General features: G+C 58.7%; 1 protein-coding gene and 1 long non-coding RNA gene across 6 annotated transcripts in view; one reads left to right on the top strand and one right to left on the bottom strand.

Moving 5' to 3' along the window:
• Nucleotides 1–8,294, bottom strand: part of BAHCC1 (BAH domain and coiled-coil containing 1) — a 57,102-nt gene extending 48,808 nt beyond the window's left edge. For 2 of the 4 annotated variants that reach the window (XM_082441282.1, XM_082441285.1), the window contains exon 1: nucleotides 7,781–8,293. In XM_082441282.1, coding sequence (XP_082297408.1) covers nucleotides 7,781–7,958 — 178 coding nt within the window. In that variant the 5' untranslated portion in view covers nucleotides 7,959–8,293. Of the gene's footprint in view, nucleotides 1–7,780 lie in introns of all 4 variants that reach the window. The other 2 variants (XM_082441284.1, XM_082441283.1) reach the window with 2 other exon arrangements.
• Nucleotides 8,295–10,630: 2,336 nt separating this feature from the next.
• Nucleotides 10,631–20,573, top strand: LOC309650209. 2 transcript variants are annotated; one of them, XR_014257451.1, is made up of 4 exons: nucleotides 10,631–14,244; nucleotides 15,394–15,580; nucleotides 16,536–16,759; nucleotides 20,226–20,573. It is a non-coding gene; the product is annotated as an uncharacterized lncRNA (long non-coding RNA). The 2 variants fall into 2 exon arrangements; XR_014257450.1 differs by lacking the exon at nucleotides 16,536–16,759.
• The last annotated feature ends 305 nt before the right edge of the window (nucleotides 20,574–20,878 follow it).

Here is a 20,878-nt window from a genome sequence, read left to right as displayed (position 1 = left end):
GTGAAGAAGGGGGCTGAAGCAGGGGCGGGCAGCTCACCAGCACCAAGCCCTGCACATCAGGCCCTGAGTCTCCCACCGAGGGTCACTGGGGACCTTCAGGCTCCATCCCCGGCAGGTGGCCAGGAGCTGAAGGATGGAGCAGGTGGTGGGAAGTGGAGACAGATCAGAACGCACATTCCGATCGCGGGGCGGGCTGGCTCTCCCAGGGGCCAACTGGGATGTGACTCCTTGAAGGCCAGTTGTGAGTGTCTGTGAGCAAGTGTCTGCATGAGTGTGAGCAGGTGTGGGTGTAAGGACATGCCTGGGGGTGTGAGCACACGTGAGCAGGTGTGACGTGTGTCCATTCACTGTGGGCTCATGTGAGCTCGGCCAGTTAATGCACTGGATGGCCTGTGGGGACATTGGGGTCTGCAGGGTAGGTCTGTGCCTCTGCCCCCAAAGGGGACACGGGCTGAGCCAGGCAGCAATGCCTGTGCGGAGACGGAGCCTGCCACCGGGTGCTGTGAGATGCTCGTGAGATGCTGGTGGACAGCGGCCTGGCAGTGCAGCCCCTTCCCCACACCCCCACCGCGTCCCCACCCTGGGTTCCGCCCCTTGGTTGTCCCCAAACTGCCTTCTTTTCACCCCCATCCAGCTGTGCTCCCAGCATGCCTGCCTTGATGGTGGGGGGCCCTGCCTGGTCTGGCTCTGTGATGATGGGACCATGGTGCCCTCCCCAGAGTTGCCTTCAGAAGGAAGTCCCAGGGAAGAAAGGCTCTGGCTTCCCTGAAGGAGGAGCAAAGGGATCCAGCCAAGACTGCCTTTTCCCAAGAAGATGGCAGAGGGTGGTTTAGTTATTAAATGTGGCTGATGAGTCTCTCTTACTTGGCGAGGTTCCCCAAGAAGACACCGCCCCAGGCCACCCTTGGGGACCCCAGCCTACTGCTCAGAGGTCTCTCTCAGCAGCACACCTATCCTCTGCCCCTCCCCTGCATTTCTGGTAATTTCTAGAGGAAACCAAGTTCCTATACTTGGATGAAGCAGGGCTGCTTTAATTTTCCTTCCGGTTCCAGGCACACAGTGGGTCCCCCCTTCCCCAGCCTCAAAAGTCTTTGGATCTAAAGACACTGGACTCTTTGTTGGGGGCCCTGGGGGAGGGGAGAGGGGGCAGGGAACCCAACCCACCTGTTCATTCCCTCCTCCCCCTCCCCCACCCTAGGTCAGAAAGAAAAAAAAAAAAAGCTTCCTGGCTGATCCAATCTGGAACCTAATCGTCTGGACAGCTGCAGCAGCCCTCAGATGCCAGCCCGGCTGGCTCCCAGCTTGGGCACTGGATGCCTCTCCGCCAGGCCCGCAGCCTGCTGCAAACCCACACCAATCCCATAAGCGGGGAGGGGGCAACCCCCACCCGGCGCCCCCCTACCTCCTCTAAGCCCACACCCAGTTCCCACCGACCGGTCCCCGTCCTCCAGTGGCAGCTGCTGGCAGGGCCACAGGAGGCAGTAATATTATATATTACAACAAACAGGGGCGGCCCACTGACAAATAGGCCTGCATGATCTAAATGGTATATTATCCCATAAAAACGTCATCGGGCAGGGCGTCAAAGCCGAGACGGAGCAGCAGCCTTGGAGTGCGGGCTGCAAAACCCGAACCTTCCTTGGCGTGGCCCGGGGCTTTGGGGATATGTTCTAGACAGTGCATGCTGCTTGTTGTTTGCTTTTAATCTGGAGTCTTTGGTGGGAGAAAGGAGGCCCCAGAGGTTAATGGGGACAGGGGAACCCCGGGGAGCCGTCCCCTGGCGGGCAAGGCAGGAGGAAGCCCTGCAGTGCAAGTCACCTACTGCCAAACAGACAGGGCACATGCTGCACCCCAAAGCCCTGAGGTCGGCCTCAGCTCGAGAGCTGTGGCGCAAGTCCCAGCAAAGACCTCTGACGAGGGTCTTTCCCAAGGGGTGCCCACCTCTCCAGGAGGCTGTCGGCAGTGGCAGGAGTGAGAACTTTCTCTGGATGGGTGATGATGGGCTAGGCCTTCCTTCCAGAGGGGCTAAGGCAGCACCCCCGTCCTGGCGGGATGGTTTCTATTCATCAGAAGTCATCCAGGGTGGATGCTAGTCAATACGGCATTGATAGGGCTTACTGCCACCTGTCAGTGGGAGGCTGGGGAGTGGGGCGCTGCCCCAAAGTCTGTGCAGGGTTTTCTCATGGGACTCTCTAGGCAGAGATCAGCCCTGATGCCACCCAGGTGGAGTCCCCACATCCCTTCCAAGCTGACCCTTTGCCAGTGTGACCAGGGCCCCTCTGAGAAGGCCACGTGCAATGGGCTGAGATCAGGGCATCTGGTGGGAATTCCCCTGGGACTCTGGCCACGCCAATCAAGGCAGCTGCCCTCTGCACAGGGTGTCCCTGGGGCAGAGGGGCAGCTCCCATCTTTTGGGGCCTATATGCAGATATTTATGGTAGGGAGGAAGCCAGGCAGGGCCCAGAGGCCTCTTTCAGGAGAAAGGGCAAGGGGTTACTGGAGGTGGCAACCAAGGCCCCCTTCCGCCCAGAAAGCACTCATTCCCAGTGGCACTGGCTGAACTCTATCTGAGCTTGGGAATTCCCAGCTCAGGGCCGGTCCCAGGCTCAGACCCTGGAGCTAGACCAGGAGCATTCTGGGAAGTGTAGTCCTCTGGGAGTTGGGAGGGCCTGCTGGGATTTCCGGGGGCGTCTCATCAAGAGCAAGCAAGAGGACAGAGCAAAGGAGGTTACCCTGACCCTAATCCCAAGGTGGAAGTTTGACATTCCTGGGAAATGGCTGAACTTAAGACATCTGCTCCCTGAAAAGATACCAGCCAATGCTGGATTCCAGCCTCAGATCACACCCACAGTGGTCTCTCTGAGCAAGCCGTCTGGAGCTCTTATTTTGGTGGGAAGACCTGGGAATTCCCCAGAGGGAAAAAACCCTGCCTTAAGTCCCCGACTCCCGTCCTCCTCTGGCAGCTGCCCCCAGACAGCAGGAGAGACAGGGGTGATACCTGCTGGGCTCCTGGAGAGGCTGCAGCGCATCCCGCACACTCTCGCACATTATTTATGCTCACAGCCCCCGCTGATGACATATGTAAGTTGACAGCGAACATCCTATCAACTTGCTGGAGTGTATCTTGATTGTTAAAACACACTCTTAAAGGTATACGATCATTTATCAAATTAAAATAGCGGCGCCTTGCCTGTCCCTTTTCTGCCTTCCCTGACCACTCCCCTGCAGCCTCCCTCCTTCTCTGGCCTCCTGGGCATCCTGCCCTTGTACCCAGGCCCTGCTCCTCGGGTTGGCGGGGAGAGACACTGCCCTGCTTCCAGGGACCCAGACTCAGCACCCCATCCCCACCCTACCCCAGGCCAGGGCAAGCCCACTAATCGCCAAGAAGTGACAAATGCCAGAAGCCCCACCAATTAAATCTAAACTCAAGCAAAGCTCAGTGGCCAGTAAATTATTATTTTTATTAGCTTGAACCAAGTTCCCGTAAGAGAGAAAGTCAACTTGCTCCCATGAATGGCTCTTGTATAATTTATTTAACTCTGTGCTCTTTGCCAAAGCCTGGAATATTTTTAGCTCGTTCTGTTGTTGGATTTGGCTTTTTTATGTGTGTTTCTGAGGGGTATTTTTAGCTCCCTCCATGTTATTCTAACAGCCTCCTGTGCGTTTTGTCCTGTCTGTGCGGGCTGTTGAACCCAGTCTCACAGCAGACGAGGGAGATTTCTAAGAATACACGGGAGCGTTTGGGGGTGATGAGGGATGGCACAAGGCCGCTCCCTGCCTCGCTGGCTAATTTGCCTTAGTGCTCACGTGACCTGGATATTCCTATAGGAATATCCTTGTAGGAAAAATCAGACATGGGGGCAGTACAAGCCCCACTGAGAAAAAACCCACATTCCAAAAATGGCTTCGCTGGGGTGGGCGAGGCGGCCACAGCCTGGCCGATCCACGAGGCCACTGGATTCCTGGCTCCGCAGGGCAGCCTTGGCTTTGATGTCTGCTTCTGTCACTTACAGAGCAGGATGGGTAGAGTCTTCGGAAAGTAACTCTTTTCACACCTACTTAATGTTGGTAACTGTTGCAGAAACACTCCACCATGTCATTGAGTTAATGAGGTATTTACAAAAATGTATTTTTTTTCCTTTACAAAAAAATATCACATGAGGAGGGAGGGGGACCCTTTGATGGGGTCTTTTCACACCCAGAAATTATCTTTTTTTCCTCTACTGCATTTTTCTTTTCTTTTCTTTTCTTTTTTGAGATTGGCAATCAGAAGCACTGTTAGCAGGAGAGAAGTTTGTGGTTCTCCCACCAGAAGGAACGTGCCGCCCTGTTTACTCCCAACAACCGCAGGCCCAGGGCACCTGGCTTCCAGGCCCGGCCATTTACACCCCAAAGAAGCCGGGAGAAGGGGTGGAGAGGAGAACCCACCCGCTGTCACATTGCTGAAACCAAGACTTGATCGGCTCCTCTGCCTTCCTCGGGTGGAGACCCGGTGATTCTCGAAAGTTCAGCCCTGAGGGGGACGTACAGAGAAGGATGGAGGGCAGGAGCTGACCGGCTAGAAGAGGGGGCGGGGACTGGGCTTCTCCCAGGCCGGGCTGCCTCCTACTAAACGCGCTCGGAGGAGAGGCGCGATCCCCAATCGCTCCAGGCAGTAGCGCTGATGAAAAATCTTGGGTTGGTGCGCTGTTGATTTTCCTTTTTTTTCCCCTAGATTTCACAGCTTTGCCTCCGGACCATCTGTATTAGAGACAAAATCTAACACTGCACTAAAAATAACGATTCCAAACATTCTAATTGCACCTTTTGGTGACAAGGTTACTGGAACAGCACTTTACCATAAAACCCTTCAGCCCGATGATAAAGCTATCGGCACTTTCAGTTTTAGAAAAACAATGGAAGAAGCCCTGGAGCCCAATATCCCATCGGGGTCCCTCAAGCTGACATTTTGAAAGCACTGGGTGGGGATGAGAAAGGGCAGCACTGGTGGAGGGCAGGGAGGGAGACCCTTGGCCAGGCTGTGTGTCTGTGCCAGGGACGAGCAATCCTCAGAAGCCAGGGACTCGATCTCCGGTGGCTGGATCCTACTCCCATGTTAGAGCCGGACAAATAGGAAGAAGCTCGGAGCAATTTTCCTTTCAGCAGGGTAGTCAGTGCAGGGAGGGGCGGGATGGGCTGCTGCAGCCGTGGCCTGTGGACCTGAGGCCATCCGTGAAAATGGGAAGAAAGTCCGTCAAACTGGCCATTTTGAAATCCATACAAGAGATGCAAAAAAAAATTTAACTTAATTATACCTTTTTCTTTTTAAACTAGATCATATACAGATACAGACCAAAGCAAAGCAGTCTGGGGTATAATTCCTTTTAAAAAAAATTGATGTAGCTATATTTTAAAACCAATACAAGATACTGGCTTTCAGCAATTTCAAAAGGCTTTCAGCGGCAGATGTTTCTAGCTGGACGCCCTGTAGGCCAGCCTTCCCGTCACAAATGGGTTGAACATCTCCAAGCACAATAGGTCTCTCTGGTCCCCGGGGAGGTGGAAACAGCCTCCAGGAGCAGGGGACACGTGGCCCTCCAGCTCCCCCCGCCAGGGTGCCCTGGGGACCTCCAGCGCCCTCTAGAGCACCCTGCAAATGGGGGAGGTGGGTAGGGTCTGGGTCAAGGACACAGACCAAGCCAGAACCCACTCAATTTCTCCAAACCCTCCATGGCCTACGATCCAAGAACCACGTGGTCAAACTTGGAATGAACAAGACAATGGTTTGGGCCACCCAGACCACGTTCCCACCTGACTTGGTGGTGCCGGCATCTGGATATAAGAACAGAAAGGGGAAATGGCGGCTGACCAGGACCTGGCGAGAGCCGTGGGCTGTTGAATGGGGACGAGGGAGACAGCAGTGACCTGAACTGATGGGGAATCTGGTCTGGCCCTGCCCCCCCAAAGGGGGGCACAGCCCCAGCCTGTCTGTGCACTACTGGGAGAGCCTTGGTGTCAGGGGTCCTTCTGGACCCTTGTTTCTGCACCCTCCAGGCTAGAGAGTATGGTATATGCGGGGGGTGTGTGTGTGTGCGCGCAGCCAGAAGGGGCTAGGGAAACTGTAGCACTGTCCCTGCTGCCACCACAAGCCCCCAACCTCAACCCCCCAGTGTGGGCTGAGCTGGGCGGGCAGCATCTCCAATGCAGGGGCAGGAGAGACAACCACAGGAACAGCAAGAACAGATATTTAAAATCACCAATTGCCCAGGCAAGTACTTTTGCTCTTTTGAGTTATAAATCTATAAGAGGAAAAAAGCAAGGGAGAGGAAGAAGGAAGAGCAAGGAAGAGAAAAAAGCAGCCTTGCAGAAGGCTCGCACTGGAACAGGAAACGCGGGCGAAGGGCTGATTCCAGGAGAGTGCTGAGTCCAGCCCCTCCACTCTCAGCGTGCTCGAACTTTTCGTATCTCATGTTGTAAATGCTAAACGCCCATTAGTAATCAAGCAATTTCTCGTATTTTTTTTCTTTTTAGGTAATTTATGTTTTTCTTTCTGACTGCCCTCCCTTCTGACATTTTCCCTTCTAGCCTGACTCTGCCATCCGTTTTAATCCACACACTAATTGTAATCCCATTAAAGCAGATATAATTTTATTAGTATTCACAGTTCATCAAGCTAGCAATAAGTGTTACTGCCAAATTAACAACAACAAAAAAAGCGGCAAACAACATTTCTGATGTTTAGAACAAACTGTAAACAAAAGCAAGCCAACCTTTCAGGGTGACCAGCGGGTCCCCACACGCGCAGCCCCTCCAGCTTCCTGCAAACTCAGCCGGCGCTGGCCAGTGACCTCCAGGGTCTCAGGCGAGATAGCGGCCCCTTCGCCACCCTCTGCCTGGCCCTGCTTCTCCTCTGACCTGGCTCGACAGTAATATCAAAGCCACCCGAGACGGCGACTGCTCTGGAGGCCTGGGTCAGCTCTGCCAAGAACAGCTCTCTCCGGGAGAGAACTGGAGAAGACCCGAGTGCAGGGCGGCCCCAGCTCTCTCCTCCTGGAGCAAATTTGCTGCGAACTCGCCTGCACCGAAATCCGTCGGCGGCCCCCGCGCCGCCCCCAGCCGAGCCGGCGCCGGCGCTGCGCTCCCCCAGGGCGCAGGCCGCGGGGCTGGGCCGCGATCTGGCCACGCTTTGTCCGGCTTTAGCAGGATACCAGAGGCACTTGTTAAAGCAAATGCATCCCCTGCAAACCCATTCTCGCCCTGACACTTCAAGGCTTTATATAGAAACAGGATTTGCTCGTCTTACACCAGCAGTCCCTATTAACGCTCACCCCGCGCACACACCGCCCTAATCCGAGAGGCCGCGGCACCACCCCCCCCCCCACCTTCACAACGGCCGTTTTGTTCCCGCAGAATGTGCCTCGTTGTCCCAGCCCCGGAATGTTTTAAGGATGTGAATGCAGAATGCAGAATGCAGAAATGAGGTTTCCGCGGAATTTAGTTCTTTAGCAGGAAGGGGTGGGGGAGGGTGGCAGGAGGGGAAAGGCTTTATTTTTAGCCGGCTCCGAGGCTGCCCCTCCGAGACGCTGGGGGACCCTGGGGAAGGCCGCTCTAAACCGCGATGATCCGGCTCGGGGCGCCCGCAGGATGCGCGGGCCGCCACCGGTGCCGGAGCAGGGAAATGAAACCGAAGGCTTCTCCGCAAATGCTCCAAGGAGAGGAGGGGCAGGATCCCTTTCGACCCTCGACCGTGCCCACCTCGCGGCAGGGCCTCCTCTCCCGCGCCCGCCCGGCCGGCACTGACCTGTGTGCGAAGCCATGGGCAGCGGCGACGGGAAGTACTTTCCGGGCTGGAAGTGCGCCGGGGGCTGCGCAGCGGGCCCGGCCGGGGCGAGGCGCGCGGCAGCGGCGGCGCTGCGGTGGCCCAGGCTCCCGCGGTCCGACAGTAAATGCGGCGGCGGTGCGAAATCGCGGCCATCCATGCCGGGCCCCGGCCCCGGCCCCGGCCCGCCGCCGCCTCCCGGGAGCAGCGCGGCCGGGGCCCGGGGGCGGCTCGGCGCGCGGACGGCGCGCGGGCGGCGCGGAGGAGGCGGCGTCCGGGGTCACTGGCGGCGGCGGCGGCGGGGCCGGTCAGCACGCCGGAGGACTGGGCTCCTCGGCGGGCGGCCGCGTGCCAAGCCGGCGGCCGCCGTGCGGGTCCATAGTCTGCGGAGGCAAGCAGAGAAGACTTGGTGACTCTGGGGCTCGGCTCGCCCGGGGGTCTCCGCCCCGCCCGCCCCCCACCCCCCCACCCCGTCGGCCCGAGCCGCGGCCAGGCCCGGCGGCCGGGCCCGGAGAGCTCCGCGCGTCTCCCCGCTGCACGCGCGCGCGCTGGCCACCCGGGCCGCCCCGATCCCCGCGCGCACACGCACCGTCCCGGCCACGCTCCGCCCGGAGGAGCCTGAGGGAACCCGGCCGTACAGTTCGACGCTTCCCCTTCGCGGATCCCTGCGGCGAGGGCGCCTCGGAGAAAGGCTGCTGGCTCCGCTGGGTGATAAAAACCCAAATCTGCGAAGCCATCACGCACACACACACACACACACACTCACACGCACACCCTCTCCCCTCCCCCGCTGCCCAAAGGTGTCTCTGAGGAAAGGCCTGGGGTCGACGCTAGCTTTTTTCCTCTCCCCCCATTCTGAGGTTCAGCTTTTACTGCATTCTGCTTAACCGAATGACCATGCTAATTAAGCGAGTAATTTTATTGATTGTAACTCAAGAGTTTTTTTTTTTTTTTTTTTAATAACCTTCCTTTTCTCCCCTCTCCCCATCCCCCTCATGCGTCTTTCGGCACATTCTTTTGAACCCGCCGCGCCCCCCCAACAACATCCCTAAGGGGACCAGGCCCCCACTCCGCATTGCCGAGCCAGGACCCCGGGCCAGCTCCCCGGAGCCCCAGGGGTCTACGTCCGCCGGCGGTGTCACCTGGGCCGCCACGCCGCAGTGCCCGGTCGGCCGTCCCGGAGCCGGGAGCTTCCTGGAGAGGGTGGAACAATCACCCCGCCCCCCAGTCAAATTCGCCCAGGATCTTCCTCTGAGGATTGGAGGTTTGGAGGGGAGCGATTTGAGAGTCAGAAATTGTTTTCTCTTAACGCCCCATATCGGCCACGTTATTTCTCCCTTCAGCGCCTGCCCCGGGTCGCCGAGCCGAGGCCTGTCTCTGCACGGCCGGGGGACGTGGGGTTTGCGACGCCGGGCTGGGCCCTGGGGAGGCGGACAAGTGCCCGGGCCCAGCGCACCCTTCACCGCTGCCCAGGTCCCAGCAGACCCCCGGCCTCCGTCGTCCACCTCCACCTCCCAGATGGGCACTTAATGCCCCCCACCTCCCTTCTCTTCCACCCCCACCCAACGCCGAGAGTCCACTCGGAAGCGAAATTGGGGGTAATTTCAGACGCTGAGTGCGGAACGGCGGAGCAACACATAAACTGGATGGCTGTGCGCCCGCGTGGAGGACCGCTTTCATTCGACACATTTCTCCTCATTTCCTAAATCTGCATTGTTTTAATGTTTGATATCACCTCAACAACAGGGAGATGGGTAGGCTTAATATTCTTAACTGTGAACTTTGCAGAAAGTCTTCTGATTTTTTTTAGCCGTCCCACCGTGACAATAAAGCGATTAAGATGTTTTCCATTTTGTGAATACCATTTTAAATTGCTATATTTAATGCTACAGGTTCTACACGTCTTATTTGCAGACTATTTTGTGTTTGATTTAATCTACAACCGAAAACATAATGTATTAAGTGAATACATATTTGCTCAGCTGATAAGCTTTTTAATATTTATTCGGAGAGCTTTTGCATTGTAAATAAACGGGACCTACACAAAGAGTTCTCTTTGTCTCTCAACTTTATACAGAGGGGTTTGGGGCTTCCTCCCTCTGGGGATCGTCAACTGTCTACCCCGGTCTAACAAATAACTCGGCTCGCCGCCGCTCCGGCCTGCAGAGCGAGCGCCCGGCCTCCTGGGCCGGGGGAGCGCCGGGCGAGGGGGCTGCCCGCGCCGGGGTCAGGGGAGGGAGGGGCTGCCCGCGCCGGGCTAGGGGTCGGGGGGCGCGGGGAGGGACAAAGGGAAAGGAGGGGAGGGAGGTCGGGAACCTGCGGCTTCAAAGGCGCGGAGGGCCCGGGGCTGCGCGCGAGGGGGGTGGGGGGCTTCCCGGCGGCCTCCGGGGAGCCGTGTATGCTATGCTTTTGTGTTGTGGGGTTTCTTTTTTCCCATAAAAAATTCCAAAATTGTCGAGAAAGAGAGAGTTGCTCTCGATTCTCGGGACGCGGGCTTGGCTACCAGCGGCAATTTTAATCTTCACCTTCTGCGGGCAGATCGCGGGCTGGATTGATCCTTCCCCACCAGCCCGCTAGACTTCTTACGCGGAAGGAGGTGGGTTATTGTCGCTCGTCTGTGTCGCAGAGATTCTTACCAGGTCGGAGGGAGCTTTTCTTTGTGTTCTTTGCTCCCGGGGAGAGGCCGCGCTGCGCCTCACTGCCCGCCAGAGAGCGGCTCCTGGGGGCCTGCGGAACACGAGCCAGGCAGGGAGCGGGGCGGCGACGCGCGGCCGCCCCGGCCTGGGCCCGGAGCCCCGAGCCCGGAGCCCAGGCGCCGCCATTCGCGAGTCCTAGGGCTCCGAGCCCCCTCCCCCCAGCTCCAGGAGAGGCCGCAGTAAAGGACAGCTCCAGCCTCGGATCGGGCCGGACCCAAAGAGAAAACGGAGCGAAAATGGTGGCGGGCACGGGGCCTCACGCCGGCTGGAAAATCGCTGACAAGGGTATTTTGGAAAGAGCCGAACCTCGGAAAGCCGGGCTCCTCCCCAGGACCCTGCGGCGCGGTCCCCGGAGCCGCCCGTCCCTCTGCGCGTGGCTCAAGCGCTCCAGGATGTGGGGCTCCTTCGGGTTTGCTTCGGTTTTAACATACACGGAAAACCCTGCCCTTGTTTCGGCCGCCCGCATCCCCCGGCGCTGTCTCCGAGTACGCTGGCGTTGTGGGACCTGCAGGCTGGGCTGGGGCCCGGCGCGCGCGGGGCGCGGGCTGCTCGGGCGCCGCCACAGAACCCGCTCCCTGCGAAACTGTCGCGCCCGACACCACCCCCCCCACGCCGGGAGACGACCGAGGCCCGGGGCCGCGCCGGACCCCCGCACCCCAGGGCGCATCCGCCCGCAGACCCCGCCTCGCGGGCGGTGGCCTGAGCCCCGCACACCGCCCAGAATGCGCGCGGGGAGAAAGCCCCGCTGCGCTAGCCTCGCTTGGCCACCTCCTCCACCCTCACCCCCCACCGGAAAAAATTTTCTGAAATGTCCTGAAATGAATTAGGCTCTGGGAAACGAACCCCCCAAAACCTCGCGGTTACCCCTTCCCGCCCGGTCCCTCGCCCCGCACGCGGCCGGCGGCCGGCAAGCCCCTCTGGTAGGCGGCTCGGGCCGCCTCGGCCAGCGCGAGCCAGCCGGTTCCCGGCGCCGCGGAGCGACCGGGCGGGGCTGACCCGAGGCTGCTCGGGGGGAAGCAGGGTGTGTGGGGGGCGAACAACTGGGGTTCGTTCGTGGTGCCGCCAGAGCCGGGAGCGCGTTGGCTGCGTCGGGGACCTCGCCGACTGTCCACCCGGAGCCGCCCGCGCGGCTTGCGCCAGACGCAGCCTGGCGGTCCCTGTTCTGTCGCGATCATTTATTTTTAATGCTGGGTGTCGATCGAGACAACAAGCGCTCAGAGCAAAGCAAGGACGCATTACGGGGGGAATTTTAAAGCGATCGATAAGATTTTTCAAAGGGAGAAAAAATCGCTCTTATATATAGTCCATCTTAAAAAAAAGCCTGCTCGACATTATAACGGATTTTTTAAAAGGGAAGATATATACTTCTTAACATCGCAACCCTGAATTTCTCTTACTAAAAAAATTGTAAATCCCCAAAGCCAAAATAAAAAATAAAATAATAATAAAAATACAAAAACAAAAAAATGAAAGCAATTTCAGTTACTTACTGGAGGCTGTTTCCTGGATACAATTGAATGCAATACAATTAAACCAGTAAATGTGACTTTGTTTTGTATTCCTATTGGTATTTTCAATGTGCTGACTGTTGCACTGTAAATGCACCGCTTCCACAACAACGACTCTAGCGAGCCCATCCAGAGCGGCTCTCAAACCTGCAGCCCGGCGCGGCAAGCCACGGGCCCTGCATACTAATAAGCTCGTGCCACTCAGCCCCGAGCAGCCTGCGCGCTGATTGGCCGCGCGGCCCTCCTCGGCCGGGAGCTCGTGCCACTCATTCGGCGTAAACAGGCCTCCCAATAGGCTGGCGCCGGGCCAGGGAGCTGCCAATCAGGGAGCAGCAGGGCTACTACTGAGCCCGATGGCGCCTAATTCAAGCCCGGCGACTGCGCAGCTCCTTTGCGCAGATCGTTGCTGCTGAATGGGAATGTGTTGGCGCAGGGCGGGAGAGGGAGCAGGGGCGAGTGGGAGCGCGTGTCCACGCCGAGCAGAAGGCGTTCGCTTTTTTTTTTTTTTAATTTAACCCAGCAGGTATAAAGTTTGGCGTCTGGAGCACAGAGGCCAGGAGAAGAAACAGCAACACGCGTTGAAGCAGATGCTTTTTAAAATACCTGGGATCTGTCTGGCAGGTGGCTGAACCCGGCACAGGTAGGCCCGAGTCCCAAGCATGGAGGCCTCCCCGGGTTGCCCGGCCCTTCCACCACTCCGAGGCCTCCGCCTGCTCTGACCGAGCTGAGGAAATGTCCCATGCCCACAGCAGCCTGGGTACCACAGGCTCTAGAGTCGCCTGCCTGGTCCTCTCCTCTCCCTGCCCCAGGGATCAGACCCTGGGGAGAAGGTCCTGTATCTCTGGCCACCTATCTGCGGAACCTCAGTTTTTATCTCTCTTGGCTACATTTTGCAACGGAGCACCGATCAAAATGAAAATCGGGGATTTATGGCCATGACAAAGATTTCCCCTCCTTCATCTGCAACTAGATTTTTTAAATATGTTCACCTTGATACCCACGGTGTGGAAACCATGCATGGTATTTTTCAGTGTTGCTTTCCTGCATATCTGCTAAATTCTCGCCTCAATTACAAGAGCCACTGAACGAATATCTTCATCGTAATCAGATGCAAACTACTTTTAAAGATATTCTCCAAATATTTGTTAGAATTTGGTTTCCCAACAAAATGCTATTTATTCTCTGGAGTCAAGGCGATGTCTTAGTGGCGATGGATACATTATTTTTACTTCTCTTTCTCCACGTGAAGGTCTGCCTGCCCCTCTGGGGGACAAAAAAAAAAGGTATTTATACTAGATGCCAACCAATACAGGCACACGCGTTAGAAATTCTCCGCCGGCTCATTCCGGTAGGGACACGAAGGGGTTAAGCCGGAGGCTTTCTGTTGTCACCTTCCTTTCCCCGCCCCCCCCGCCCTCTCCCGCGGGACCTCCGGGATTGGCTGGCACTCCGCCAGTAGGCTGTCAATCACCGAGTGTAAACAAGGCGCTGATTGGCTGTTGTCTAGTCCGCACAGGGCCTCCTGAAAAAAGCAATTACTGGCTCCGCGGTTTCAAGGCGGCCCGAGGCCGCTTGATGAAAGGAGATAAGCTGGGGACCGTTTCCAGGACCCCCGCGGGCCGACCCGGGCAGCCCCGGAGCCGAGGTGCTGCCGAGAGCCCGCGGATCAAAGGAATCCAGAGAGAAAGGGGAAGCGGGCGCAAGGCCCCGGCCGGCCTTCCCCCGCGGGCATCTCTGACCTGGGTGGGGGCTCGGGCCGCGGGCGGGGCTCCGGAATTGGGAGCCCGCTTCGGGCGGCGCGGCCGGCGGGGCAGCTCCGGAGAGCCCGGGGCTGGCAGGTAAGCGCCGGGCTCCGCGGGCCCGGGCCGGGGACTCAGGACAGGGCGCGCGGCCCCGAGTCCCGGCTCCAGCGACACCCCTACCGGGCGATGAGGACCCCCGCCCCCCATGGCCCGAGCTCCTGGCCAGTCCCAAGACTGGTGCCTTCGGAAGCGATCCAGGGTGGCGCGCGTCGGCCGCGAGAGGAGAGGCGGCAGGCATAAATTCATAAGCGTTCGGAGATCTGATTAGCGCAAGGCTATTCATTAGGCCGGGGGCGATTGAATTAGGTCCCGGGTGCGGGCCCGGGGGGGCCGGCGCGGGCTGGGCGCAGCCTTCAGGGCAAGGGGAATGCGGTTATGGCGCGGACCACCGGGCTTGGGCCGTGGCTTCCGGAGGAAAAAGTCAAAGCATCGGCCCCGGAGTGAGTGTTGAGGGGACGGGCTCCTCCGGGTCCTGCCCTAGCGGGTGCGTGCGGAGGCCGCCCGCTTCCCACGCACACCAAGGAAAGTCAGCCTGAGCCTGGCCCGGCTCCGGAGAAATCGCGCCCTCGGAGGGGTGGGTGAGTGGCTGGCTGGCTGGCTGGCTGGGTGGGCGGGGGCGGCCTCGGCTCCTGGACCCAGCGCAGGACCAGGCGGGGCCGGAGCTAGGCCTGGGAGCAGCTAGCTGTGCCGTCCCTGAGCTCGCTGGGCTCCCACCGCCCCTGATCCGGTGGCCTGGCGCGCCGAGGCTGCCGGGTCCGTACGCCCAGGGGCCCCGCCAGCTTCCCTCAGCCCTCGGAGTTCCGGCCCCCAGCAGGGCGCCCCTAGCCCCCGCACGTTTCCCACTCTCGTTTGGAAACGGAATCCCTCATTACTGTCTCCGATGAGCTTGTTTTCTGGCCCAGAAACTTTTTTTTAACTTGTTTTAAAGCTCCATTTGAAATTTTTAAAAATGATAAAAAGTATATAAGAGAAAAATCCTCCATCCAAGAGAAAACACCTTGGCAACCCGCGGCGTCCCTGGAGTTATTCCGAGTTCCCGGAGCGCGCGCCGCTGCTATCCCGCCGGCGCGCATGAGTCAGGAAGGGGCTCCAGCCTGTGACTGCCAGGTGGGGGCGGGGCCTCCAGACTCCCACTCTCCTTCCGAGTGTGTGAGGAGGGGCATCCGCTGCGAGGCCCCTCCGGGGCCCTCACCCTGTCGCCATCCCCCGCGAGCAGAATATTGTCTGAGGGTCCTGGAGCCTGGCTGATGGGCCCCACCCCAGACACAACCCAAGACATGCAGGGTGCCAGCGAGATGGGAGGACAGATGACGGCAGGGGGTCGGGTCCTCCCTCCCCTGCGAAGGCTGTCTCAGATCCTTCCAGCTTGCCTTTGCCACATTCCTAATTCAAGGGGTCAGAACTCGCTTTCAGAACCCCCAGTGCTGTCCCCTGCCCCTCCTGTCGCATCCTGAGAGAGAGGCTGCCCGCGTGGGGAGGGCGAAGCACAGCCCCCTGTTCACCTGGCTTCCCCCCTTCTCTCCCCAGTGTCACTTGAAAACAAATCTAGTGGGATTTTTTTTTTTTTTTTAAATACTGTTTCAAAACAGTTGTTACAGCAAATAGCTGCAGACGGGCCTGCTGGATGCGGCAGGGGCTGGCAGCTGCCCAGCGCAGGCGCCTGGCCGCTCGGCAGCTCCCGCAGTACCAAAATAAGCTCCCCGTGTTCCCCCTCGGAAGACGCGGCCTACCGAGGCTCCGGCCGGCCGGGGCATGTTTGGCTGGGCGCACTATCAGGTCAGAGAAAACCTCCCCGGTTTCCTTTTTTACTCTCCCTGCTGTCCAGAGCTAACAAATGTTTTTAATTTTAGAGGAACATGGTGTAGGGATCTGGAGACCAGCCTTCCACTGGGGAGGGAGAGAGAACCAGGGAGAGGGTGGGGAAGGAGAAAGGAGAGGGGATAGAAATGTGAGGTCAGGGGTGAGCTGGGGTGTCCAGGTTTCTGCAGTTGCCCACAGTTTCACAAATGAATGGGCTCCCAGTCAGGCGAGGCCCACCCACCCTGGCACACTACCCGGGGTGTCCTTGAACCCCCAGCTCTCTTTTTCTCTGGCAGGGGCACAGGCCTGGCAGGTACCCGAGCTTGGCCTATGGCCCCACGCAGCCAGCTGTACCCTGACACCTGGGCATGCACCCTTGCACATCACCCATCCACACTCCACTCTCACACACACACACACGTGTGCACACACATGCACACACATACATACACAAACAGATCACATGGGCACACACTTCAGCATCGTACAGCACATCACACACCAACACGTTCACAGCACACACTGGCATCAGTGCTCTGGAGAATCTGCCTTCCCTCGCCCTTGTCACCCCAGAACCTATCCCCAGGCCTAGGGCCCCACCCCGAACTTGCCCCCGCACACTGTTCCCCTGAGAGCAGCAGCAAATCCAGGGCTCCTCGCTCCAGCTCCCGAAAGACCACCATCCCGCTCTGTCTGAAATCATGAAATTAATCATTTTTTAACACAAGGGGGTGGAGGTGTTGGGTGAGTTACATAAAATTGTGAATTAGTCGCTGCTCCGAATAAATGCCTGCTTGGGCCAGAGAGCAGCAGAGCTGCGCGCTGGGTAATTGTGTGTCGGGTGTCTCTCCATTGTTCCCTGGGCCATTAGTCAAAGGGCAAATTAGAAACAATTTCTTGACAAAGATTGACTCTTAATTTTTCCCACCAGAGGCACAGGGGGCCAGGTCCAGAGGCTGGGCCAGGGCGCAGGCAGGCCCATCCGGAGGGGCTCCGGGATCACCGGTTTGCACTTGCCCAGCCTGCAGCACGGGGAACTGGGGCCCCAGTGTGGTTCATGGTACCCCCCCACCCTCCCTCAGCTGGAGGGCAGCGTTGCCCCACCCCCACATGGCATCTGGTGCAGGGATTAGGGGTTTGCATCCTTCCTCTCAAGTAAGTGGGGTAGAAGAAAAAATCAAATACACTCCCAGAGGTGCCTGGGCTGGAGGAGCTCAGCCTCAGCACCACTCCAGCCCCAGGAAGCAGGGCTGGGCCCCACCCCACCCCCTGAAGGAGGTCTTCTGCCACCAGATGTGGGAGGTGGTTCTTTTCACCAAGGCCTTTGGCTGATGGACTGAAGGGGGCAGGGGTGTGGGGGGAAGGTCTGAGGGCGCCAGCCCAGCCCAGGCCCCAGAAGCCCCCACGTCCCACCCTGGCTCCCACTCACTAGGCACTCATCAGAGCAGCCTGCACCCCTGCCTGCCCAGGTGCCCTCAGCTTTGGCTATGAGTGGGGTTGAGAAGCCCCCACCCCATACCCGAGGGTCCTCCCCAAGGTGCTGCAGGGGGAATTTGTGCCTAGACTCGGTGGGGGGGCCTTCTTTTCGGCCCATCTTCTGTCTGCGGGCTTAAGCTTTGTTGGGGCAGGCCTATGTTGGAGGGGAGAGGAAGGCAAAGATCTCCCAGACACCCCCTACCAAGGGAAGGGGGCTGCCCCCACCGAAAACAAAGCCTGCAGTCACAGCCTCTTCATTATCTAGCAGGGCCTGCAGGGGCCCAGGGGGCTAGGTGGCAGGGGAGGGGGCCACTCTGAGGCCCAAGGGTCAAGGGGAAGCAGCCGACAGAGGATGAAGAGTTGTCAGGAGCCAGGCCAGGCAGGAGGGTCCTCCAGTCACGCTGCCCGCCCACGAGGCCTTCCTCCAACATTTCCCAGGCCCTGTGCTCTGGGCTGAATCCCTTCCTAGAGGTCCCAGCTCAGGCCTGAGCAAGGGGCCTGCATGCTGAGGCCTGAGCCCTGCTCAGTTGGAGCCCCCGGAATGTCAGGGAGGCACAGCTGGTATCTGCAGGCCACAGACAGGCTCCAAGACAGACTTGGGGATGTGGCTGGAAGTTTTAAAAGGCAACAAGAGCAGCAGGGGAGCCAGACTTTGAAGGCAGATGAACAGCTTTCCCCCGGCCCCGCCCTCCTGGGGGGGTGTAATTCTGTTGCTGGTTTGTCCAACCAGGTCAGGAGGCTGCCCAGCCCCCTCCGCTCAGGAAAGGTGCTTGTTAAACACAGAGTCGTAACTTGCGGCTGCTGCTAAATATAAGCCGGTGTGTTCACACGGAAAGTATAATTCAGGGTGCTGGTTGTGTGAGGTTATCAACCAGGAGGCCCATCTGGGTTAAATTGAAGTGATTTTCATAAATGGGTAGGAGCATCCCATTGCCAGGCTCCTCCCTGACTTTTTATTAGTAACAGGGTGATTGTTAATAGCGTTAAAGGGGATAATGGGAGTGAGGGACTCCTGAGACCCCAGGGGAGGGGGGAAGGGGAGCCTCCCCATTGCCCTCCCTACTCCCCTCTGTCCTGCCCTTCCAGCCTCCCAGTCACTTTCTCATCTAGGCCGGAGGAAGGCAGGGGACTCGTCAGGGAGTCTTGAAAAGAAATCAGTAGTGCCAGGCTACCCTCCCCAAAGGCCAGCCCTGCTCCTTCCCCACAGGAAGTCTGGGGGTGGCCTCGGAAGGCAGTGGGAGGGAGAGGGAAGCAGGTTCTCTGGGGACCTATACTCACCCTCTAAAGCTGAAATTGGGGGTGATGCACTGAGGTGTCTCCTCGCAGGAGGCTGACCCAAACTGGGCCTCTGTCTTTCTGCTTGTAAGGAAGGAGCCTAGTGACCGGAGCCCAGACCCGGTCTGCGGGCATAGGGGCAGATGGCTTAATGGCTGGAACTGCCCCTCCTGGGGACAAAAGCTCTGCAGGGCCTAATGAGGGGTGGGTTACAGGTTACTTGGTGCTTCCAGGCACACCCCCAACCAGAGCCTGGCTGCCGCCCTCCCTGGAAAGACACCTGCCTCCCTCCAGACCCGTCCTCGGAGCCCAGCCGCAGGAAGTGCCGAGTAAGCAGTTGCTGCCCGGGCTGCTCTGCTCATTCACGGCTGTGTTTGGGTGTGTTTACACGTGTCACTGTCAGAGTATGTCTGGACAGGGCCTCCAGGGCCGGACTTCCCAGGCTTGGTCTCACACTGGCGGGAGGGCCCTGGGAGAGGGGCGCAGGCTGGGTGTCAGGGTCTCCCCTGATAAAATCCAGCTGGCCCAGGCAGAGCCAGAGCGGGCCAACCAGGCCAGGAGTAGAACCTAAAGGACAGGGACTGGGACTGGCAACCCCTAGTCTGCTGGGCCACAGCTCATCAGCTCCCACCCCACCACACGTGTCCAGCAAATTCCTCTGAGCACCAATTTCAGAGCCCAGGCAGCAGGAGCGGCACCTGCCCCTTCCACCCCACCCACGATGGGCAGGAACCTCAAAGCCAGCTTCCCCACTGGATTTCTTCAAATTCCCAGACTTGGAAAAGCCCCAGCCCCCACCAGACTCCCCCTCCGAAATCTGCCCCAGCAGAGGGCTCCAGAGGGTAAGGGGCTGCCCATTCAGACTTGCTTCTGACACACAAAACGGAGGCCTGGGCGGTTCCTGTCTCAGGGACCACACACCCCACCCTCCAGTTCTCTTCCTGCTCTAAAGTTGTGCCTGCCAAGCTCCCCACTCACACCCGGGCCCAGCAATCTGGGCCCCCACCCCACAAACCTCCTGCCCTTGGGCTGAGTCACACCCCCATCCTGTCCTGTAGCCCTAGGACTTTCTCCTGTGTCTGATGACCAAGTCTGGGGGCTCCCTCCCCAGGCTGCCTTTGGGAAGAACCCAGGGCTAGGCATGAGGGCTGGGAAGGCGACAAACACACCTTTTCCTCCTGTTTCTTATTTCTGGGGAAGGTGGGTGTTGAGTCCTTGGCCTGGTTACCTGCGGCATATATAGACCAAAAATAAATTACTCCCATCAAAATTCCCACAGAGCAGCCAGGGCCTGCAGCAAAGCCCTTTCCTCCCAGTCCTCAGAGGCAGGTAACTGGTCTGGCGGGCTCAGCTACACCACCACTGATCAGGCCTGGCCTAAGCACGGCCACCGCCTCTTTTGTTAACAGGACAGTCAAACCATTTAATTAAAAATCACTCAATAGGTCTGTTTTCTTCTGACCTGTACAAATACATATTCCACCCCAATTCATGATTCATCAATACACTCTACAGGCGGTAATGGGGGGGGCAGGAAAGTGTCCCAAAGGGTGACTCCCCAGAAAACTCCCTCTTCCAATGATTCAAACCAGGATGGCCAGAGGAGCCTACCCTGGGGCCAGCACCAAGCCGGGCTCTGTGCTGCCTGCCCCCCCCCACCACCCGACCACTTCTGCCAGAGCCTTTTCGAGCACATTCCACCAGGACTGGGTCTCTGGCAGGCTCTGGGCCCAGGTCCATTTCAATAAGCACACCCCAAGGCTGACCGGCCGATTTCCGCTCTTGCGGGTGGAAGCGCAGACGCAAATATGGGTTTTTCTTTCCACCAGAATTGATTTTGTTTGGTTTTTGCATTTGTATTTTTTAATAGGAGGAATTTTCGATGCAAAAACCCTCCCGAGGCGGGTGAGGAAAAATCAGCGTCCCTACATCCCAGCCAGAAACAAAAGCCTTTTGGAACCGCGCCGCAGGGCGGGCGGAGCCGGGCGCCCCTGACCCGCGTCAGGAGAAGCGGCGCACAGCACCTACCGCTCGGCGGCTTCAAAGCGGCTCCGGCTCCGGTCCGGGCAGCCGGTGTCCGACCTGCTCGCCCGAGTCCGCCCGGTCCCTAGAACGGGGAGGCGGCCGGAGGCGCCATAATCGCAAATTTATGGCCTGGGTGACGTGCTTCCCTCTCCCACAATGGGGCCCGGTGACATTAAACAGAAAATTGATGAGAGCGGAGCGAAATCTAATCTCTCTCCCCCACGCCGGCTCTCCGCGCCTTCGGGTAGGGGCTGGGGGACAAGAGGCCGAGTGGCCGCGTTAGTTGGTGCGCTCGGAAGCCCCGCGCCAATGCTTCCTCCCGAATTCAGGCTCTTGGCCGGCGTACTGGGGGAGGGACCGCGACCCTCGCCCTGGCCCCCATCCCCCGCGGCCCGCCGACTCTCCGCCGGGTTTCGGGCGGAATCTCCGCTCCTTTCCACGCGCCCCGGGCAGAGAGGAGAGCGAAGCACCTCGTTCTCTCCTGCTCGGAGGGCCCCG

Source organism: Balaenoptera physalus (assembly GCF_965194825.1).
Source record: "Balaenoptera physalus genome assembly, chromosome: 20".
In the NCBI taxonomy this organism is placed as follows: domain Eukaryota; kingdom Metazoa; phylum Chordata; class Mammalia; order Artiodactyla; family Balaenopteridae; genus Balaenoptera; species Balaenoptera physalus.
The sequence above is the reverse complement of the archived record's forward strand: the minus strand, read 5'-3'. Positions and strand labels throughout refer to the sequence as shown.